Source organism: Leuciscus leuciscus (genome assembly GCF_965113295.1).
Source record: "Leuciscus leuciscus genome assembly, chromosome: 16".
Classification (NCBI taxonomy): domain Eukaryota; kingdom Metazoa; phylum Chordata; class Actinopteri; order Cypriniformes; family Leuciscidae; genus Leuciscus; species Leuciscus leuciscus.
The window spans coordinates 20,851,838-20,859,576 of NC_138740.1; the positions used below are offsets into that span (position 1 = coordinate 20,851,838).

Genomic DNA, 7,739 nt, shown 5'->3' on the forward strand with positions numbered 1-7,739 from the left:
TATGTCTGACTCACGAGTTTACACACTTTTGATCTATTATCCGAAGCAATTATTCAGATGTCTTACATCCCGGGCTATTTTGGTAACTGATTGAAGGGTAAATGAAACAAAGCTCGGTGCAAACAGAGGCCATTTAATAACTGCCATGATTCGTGACTATTAATAATTCGGCCTTCCCACGGGGTTCGTCGAAGCTGAGAATAAAACATTGGATCTCGTCCCAAACTATAAAGTTCGGCTGCTGATCTAATTGTACTGATGCTTATCCATTTCGCTGTTTAATTATTTATGAAGGGACCTTAAAACATGTGACACCTTTTTCAAGCGAATAATACAACCTTTATAAACAGAACCCAGTTGAATAGTCTTTCACGTGCACGCGCAGTGTATTTTTTATTTATTTTTTATGGAAAATCATATTTAATGATAAACTGAACGAATTCTACACTAAACCGTGTGGTTAGCGGAAGTGTGGATGAAAATTATATTTATGGGACAATACATGTATTTTTACTGTAAATAGGCCCACAGTAAAATAATAAATATAGGCCTACATTAGGCTATAATTTAGGCTATCACCTTATGTTTCTTATTTTGTTATCTGTTATGTACACATGCTGCTTTAGGCTATGTCACATTTTATGTTGTTTAGTTCATGTTTTTACGGAATAATTTCAGTGTCGTGTATGTTTAAGTGTTTTTGTGAGTCAGTGTTCGTTTAAATGTCATCATGTAGCCTTTTGTTTTACTACTTAGAAGTGGTCAGGTTGTATTATCAGTTGATGAAATATAAAATATAGGCAGATATATTTTAAATTCAAAAGGCAGAGCTGTAAATCAAACAACGCTTTAGATGGCATGGAAAATGTCAGTCGTCTTGTGACACTGACCCAACTCACTGCTCTAGGCCTCCCATAAAGTCAGCTGGTTCCTACTAGAGTTATGGGCTGTGGGCCAGCAGCGCAGAGTTCACAGTGACTGCGGAGAGAGAGAAGGAGAGAAAGAAGGAGCGACTACAATCCGCGTAACCTGATCACTGAGAGCGTCGCGCCTCAAAGCCGCGCAATGCTGTTGTAACGGAAAAGAGTCTCGTGTTAAGGAAATGATTAGCCTACAGTGGTCTATTTTAGGAATGCACCTCACACAGCACGACTGAAAAACTGTCCGTTTTGTAAAATTAATTGAAATGAGACGGTATAATAGACTATTAAGAACACTAACAAGAACAAAATACATGCATGTGATGTGTGGTGTAGCCTATTTGTATGGAAGCAACGGCGTGCTGCATGAAAAACGATTAAAAAAGCAAACAGGAAGCGCTAGTGTTCCTGTTGTCATTGAGAACGTACACTCGACCTTGAATTGAAGGTCATTCCCCGACGCAGCCTACGCTGCATTTCAGCCGAGCTGCGCGCGCTCTGGCGCATTCTGTTCCTGTCTGAGTGAAGCTCTTCTTCACACGGAGGAGCTCCTTTACCGCACGATTCCTCACATGCCCTCATTTGAACGGCCCTGTCACCGTTTAGATGGTTTACAACTTTTACGGAGTGTCATGAGATCTTTCCCGACAGAGGCTTTTGTGTAAATTTGGTTTATTGCTCTGCCACAAAAGGTCACACCTCGGTGCTCTGGAATGCTGACAGAGGTCATGACCCCAGAAACAGGTGTGAGCAACTACACACATATAAGAGCCTCAAAAAGACAACAGCTGATACTATATACTCATACAACCGGTTATTTTAAACATGAGAGGAACCTTTGGTGAGATATTTAATAACGACCCTTTGTAGTTTTAGTTTATGGTAAAAAGGGGTAGCCTATATAGGCCTATGTCATAAAAGTTATGGATATCATTCCTAATATTGGCTAACTGTATGATGGCTCTAGTATACTTGTAGCCTATATTCTGTTTTTGATTGCTTACCCATTTCGATTTAAATGCAACACAAAACATTCTTCATATTTATTTATTTTGTATAGATTAGAGTGCTTTATAATGAATGAACCCCTCAAAAGAAGCGAATGGTGTAATTGCATCACAGTGTAAGCAGGCAGACGCACCGCAGCACCATCTAGCGGTGATGTGATTATTCAGCAGATAAGTGGATTGTGCCAGTCTGCCGACTAGTGACGTCTATGTACAGAGTGTCCTCGCGCACAAGGTCATATGTTTCCGTGCACGAAAGTTGAGACATCCGAGCATGTGGCCCAGTTTAAGCTCCTGTAGTGTAGCAACAAAAGAGATAACAGTGTTCAGTGATGCCAAGATAATCAGCGAGAAATAAAAATGCAAAGAATAACGCAATAAGGAGGGACAACGCGTGGTATTAGGTTGTCAAAAATAATTTTGTAATGTTCATTGTGCAATGTAAGGTGATTTAATTATTTAGGATGCCAGAATAAACAGAGCAAAAACTAAATTTCACATGAAAGCTGTGTGTATTCTCCCTCTGCCAGATCACCTTAATCACCACATTCATAGAAATTAAAGTCACCATGAAATCATGAAATAAATCCATTTGAATGGAATATTGCAGTATCTTTTATAAATGATTTATCCATGCTCATAATTTTTTTAATTCATGTGCCCTTGTAATCTTTAATCAAAATATATTCTCCCTCCCTCTTGCAGCGACATCTCTTCTCTAATGATGTGCTTACTGTCGTGAGGGCGGGACAACCTGTCACTAATCATGAGATCGACCAATAGCGATCCAACGATCCAATCAATTCTCAATGGACAAAATCAAGTCCTTTTTCCTTTTCATTTTTTTGTTGTTGTTTCATTCAGATATACATCACAATAAGGATGTAAAGATTATTCCAACTTCTGTTTTATGTCGACTTTAAATTACAGACTTGGACATTTCCTACATTTTGTTTCTGAGGGTTCAGGAGAGGGACTGATGGTTGCTACAGTTCAGTGAAGTTCTGTCTACAAAAGAAGAATGCATAGAATAAAAAAAATAAAAAAAATAAGAATTACAATTAAAAACATATGTGATTACAGTGAATGGGGATCCTGTCCGAATTAACCGAAAAGATCTGAGTGCAATTTGCTGTGAAGTCTTATTTGAGCACTTCACAGGGTTTTAAGGTAAGCTTTCAGCACAGGATTATGGCAACCTCACCCACTGAGTCGGATTACATTTGTTTCCTTCACAGTTGCTCAAGATGTTTCAGCTGTATTCATAATGCAAGTTTTTGTTTTTGAATTACAGGGTAATTTTATGTTCCGACCGTATATGATATTAGGCCTGTTTCATGCACAAAAGCGGTGTGTATTCGCATTTCAGAGGCCTTGTTAAAGTTAGCGATAATAATACATAAGCAAAATAAGCCAATTTTTTCCAGCTGAACTTGATGAGAATGCATTACAAAACAATTTATCTACATGATCGTTTGAAATATAATCTTTTATGCAGTAACACAAACAAATGGTGTAAATGGTAGTGTGCAAGCTATTCTTTTCAGTAAATCTGGCTGTATGATTTTAGCAGAATATATTCTGCATATGGGGTTTGAAACATTCTGTGTAGATTTGTTAGCATTTATATGGAAAAGTGAGTGTATTTATCAATAAAGTAAATCAAATATTTATAACTGTCATGATCACCAAGGCTGCATTTATTTGTCCAAATTACAGTAAAAATACTGTATTATCAGAATACAGTAAAAACAAATATTATGAAATATCATTACAATGTAAAATAAAAGTTTTCTATTGGAATATATTTTAAATTGTAATTTATTCCTGTGATGGCAAAGCTGGATTTTCAGCATCATTACTCCAGTCTTCAGTGTCGCATGATCCTTCAGAACTCATTCTAATATGCTGATTTGCTTTTAATAACTATGTATAGTGTACATCAAATTAACTTTTTGCTCATATTTAGACTGTTTTAATTTAATACAGCAATATGGCCGTCTGAAAGACTTTGTTGTCACCAAGAATGCAAGATTGCAGAGGCCTAAAGTTGCTATTTTAGTCTAAATCTGAAACAAACAAATATAATCTTATTTGTAATGGGTGAGGCTGATGTAACCTCATGCTAAAAGCTTTTCCGATCTTTTCAAGTGATCTGTGTTGATTTTAACCTTAACCCCAATGCTGGACACTCCCAGATGTCTTCTATAAAAGTTCCTGCTCAGCTCCCTCACAGTTCCCCTCTGTTAGAAATCCTTTTTGAGACACATCGAGGGAAAATGGACTGTATATTGCTTTTCTCCATCTCAGCTGTGCTGCTAAATCTCTCTCAAGCTTTTCCTGCTACGGTACAAGCTACACCTTTCAGTTTTGAGTTTACAATCTCACTCACACACTCACTCACTGACTCACTCACACACACACTCAGTCACTCACTCACACACTCACTCAGTCACACACTCACTCACTCACACACACACACACACTCACTCTGTATCTTCTCTTTTCACAGATGCTGCCCACTGGTCAAGGTGACTTTCTATTCGACCCTCTTGCGTTCTTGTGAACCACAGAATTGCACATGTTGTATGTCTCTCTTATCAGACACATTCAGATAAGAGAGATTTATTCGACTCTGTTAATGAGCTGATGATCTGAATCAGTAGTGTTAACTAATGACAAATACAACATATGCAATACTTTGGATCCCAAATACCAAGGACCACTGATTTAGATCGATAAATTACAAAAATATTCAAAAGTATGGTTTAATTTTGTCATTCTTTGTTCAGATATCCAGTCTGAGAAGCACAACGATATGGATATTTCCTCAAGAATTCTGGAGGCAAACAAAGGTGATTGTTATTTACTACTTTATTATGACAATATATGTCAGAACTGAATCAACACTGACCTGGCTTTGCATAATTGAATTAATTTTCCTGGTTGAATCAATGAATCATTTTGACTATATGTTAATATTAATTAAAATGTTAACTATAAGCTACATATTTTTACAGTTAAAATACATGTATGTCTTTTATAATATAATAAATCATTGCATTACATCATTACATCATTTTCTCTTTGAGAGTTCCCTAGTTAAATGAGTGAAATGATCTGACTCTTATTGTTTTGTTTTGATTCAGAGATCAGTGACGTGCTTCTGGAGGGAGATATAGCCTTACCCAAAACAAGGAATGCTATGAAATGCTTGAATGACTACTGCAAATGGCCAAAATCCCCATCTAAAACGGTTGAAGTGCCATACACCATTGCTAATGACTACTGTGAGTGATTAGAAAAAATCCTTGTATGTTGATCGGCATCAAAATCCAGTGACGTATTTACACAATTTCTGGCGATTATGATAGATAACGATGAGAAGGCACTGATTGAAACCGCAATGAAGAGCATCGCTGCAAAAACCTGCGTCCGTTTTGTTCCACGAACCAATCAAGTGGACTACCTCAGCATTGAGAACCTACTAGGGTGAGCTTGACCACGCCTAAATAATGAATATACTTTATAAAAGTTTGGGGTCAGTTTTATTAAGCAAGAATGAATTGATCAAAAGTGATAAGTAAAGACATTTATAATGTCATAAAAAAATATGTATTTCAAAATGCTGTACATTCATCAAAAAATCCTGAAAAAATATCATGGTTTCCACCAAAAATAAGCATGTTTTCAACATTGATAATACTAAGAAATGTTTCTTTAGCAGCAAATTAGCATATCAGAATGATTTCTGAAGGATCATTATATTTCAGCTTTGCCATCACAAGAAATAAATAACTTTTTAATATATAGGGAAATTATTTTAATTTGAAATGATATTTCACAATTGTACTGTATGTTTGATCAAATAATAGAAGCCTTGGTGAGCAGAGACTTCTTTCAATAACATTACAAAATCTTACCGACCCCAAACTTTCGAACTGTAGTGTACATTTAAAGAGTTTAACCAGACATGTATTGTAATGCTGTGACAATTTTAGTGTAAATATATTCCTTTGTTTACAGTTGTTGGTCTACTGTAGGGAGATCTGGAGGGAAACAGCAGGTGTCTCTGTCTGTGGACGGCTGTGTCTCTCACGGGCTCATTGAGCATGAGCTCATCCATTCTCTGGGGTTCCACCACGAGCACACCAGGAGCGACAGAGACCAGTACGTCCGGATCAACTGGGAGAATATTCCACAAGGTGAGAAGATGTGTGTGGATGTGTGCGGATTGAGTAAATCTCAAACACTGTTGAGTAAAAACAATCTTTTTATTTTTGCGTAATGAAAACCTCAGTAACAATGAACACTCGTTTGCCCTTTGCACAGCATCTGCATACAACTTTGAGAAGAAGGACACAAATAATCTGAATACCCCTTATGACTACAACTCAATCATGCATTATGGAAGGTAAAACTTCACCCATATTACTTTTGAAATCATGCTTCAGGACAGATATATAAAGTACATTCTCATGGGAATTCACTCTCACCCTCCATTTGCAGGACAGCCTTCGCCATACAGTATGGGAAGGAAACCATCACTCCTATTCCTAACCCTTCAGTGCAGATCGGACAGAGGCTGGAAATATCTAACATTGACATTCAGAAGATCAACAAGCTCTATGAGTGTGGTGAGTACATTACACGCATGTACAGTAGTCTCATTTAGTATTTTAGACTGTAATGACTGCACAAAGTTACTATGATGCAGATGGAATAAGGGTAAAATGTTTTTTGTTTTTTTTACTTGCAGCTCTTTAAAGTAAAGACTCAAACCCCAGTGAAATACTGACAGTGACTAAATCAAAGGATTACGGCACAGTTTAAGCGAAGTACATCTTTTCCTTCCTCCTTTGTCTGTAACTTGACCACATAAATGTAATGGACTGACTGCAGTGTTGAATTGCAATAAACCTTGTTACGAATGACTCCTGATGTGGTTTCGTGTTAGTTCCTAGCAGGGTTGAACTCCTCGAGATACTTAACAAGTTAAGGGAAAATGCGCACACACACCACACTCATGAGTAGTCTCTATGAAAGCCTGTTTCTGCCTCAGAGTAAAAAAGCCACAATTAAAAGGAGTTAACTTCCAAATGTGAGATGTAAGGTTGCGTTATGAGAAATAAATGTGCAATTACAAGAGAAAGTAGCAAATGTGAGATTTAAAGTCACAAGTATGAGATATATGGCAAAATAAAGGGACAATTGTGTGATATTCAAAGTTGCTATTATGGGAAATGAAGTCGCAATTATGAAAATTAAAGTCGCAATTACAAGACAAAGTATCAACTGTGAGGCTAAAAGTAACAATTATGAGAAATAAGGTTGAAGTCATGATAAATTGTCACATTGTGAGATATTAAGATTGGCAATTGGCAATAAAGTCGCAATTATGAGAAATAAAGTTGCAATTAAGACAAAGTAGCAACTGTGGGATTTAGTCAATTACGAGATTATGAAAAATGTGAAAAAATGAAATTGCAATTAAGGGAAATAAAATTATAAAAAAGTCACATTGTAAGATATAAAGTGTCAATTGTAAGACATAAAGTCATAGTTCTGAGAAATAAAGCTGCAATTACAAGGAAAAGTAGCAATTGTGGGAGTTAGTCATAATTACAAGATATATTTAAGAAATGAAGTCACAATTATGAGAAATAAAGCCACAATTACAAATTAGAAAAACTAGCAACTGTGAGAATAAAAGACAATTATGAGAAAGTCACATTGTGAGATATAAAGTGCCGTGTGTATAAAATTATATGAGGAAAAAGTCACAATTATGAGAAATAAAGTCCAAATTACC

General features: G+C 36.4%; 1 protein-coding gene across 1 annotated transcript; it reads left to right on the top strand.

The window, feature by feature from the left end:
* Nucleotides 1-861: 861 nt before the first annotated feature.
* On the top strand, nucleotides 862-6,861 carry LOC309477317 (hatching enzyme 1.2-like). The gene is made up of 9 exons (XM_082140532.1): nucleotides 862-4,275; nucleotides 4,440-4,458; nucleotides 4,720-4,782; nucleotides 5,077-5,217; nucleotides 5,302-5,419; nucleotides 5,954-6,132; nucleotides 6,260-6,341; nucleotides 6,437-6,564; nucleotides 6,687-6,861. Exons 1-9 carry the CDS (start codon nucleotides 4,126-4,128, stop codon nucleotides 6,692-6,694), a joined length of 888 nt encoding a protein of 295 aa, XP_081996658.1. The 5' UTR covers nucleotides 862-4,125; the 3' UTR covers nucleotides 6,695-6,861.
* Nucleotides 6,862-7,739: the final 878 nt, after the last annotated feature.

Bases quoted from the DNA above. Each gene is read 5' to 3' on its own strand.
- LOC309477317 (XM_082140532.1), top strand. From the start codon at position 4,126: ATGTCTTCTATAAAAGTTCCTGCTCAGCTCCCTCACAGTTCCCCTCTG. The intron at 5,218-5,301 runs GTGAGTGATTAG...CGATTATGATAG, and splicing joins CACCATTGCTAATGACTACT to ATAACGATGAGAAGGCACTG. The intron at 6,342-6,436 runs GTAAAACTTCAC...CTCCATTTGCAG, and splicing joins TCAATCATGCATTATGGAAG to GACAGCCTTCGCCATACAGT.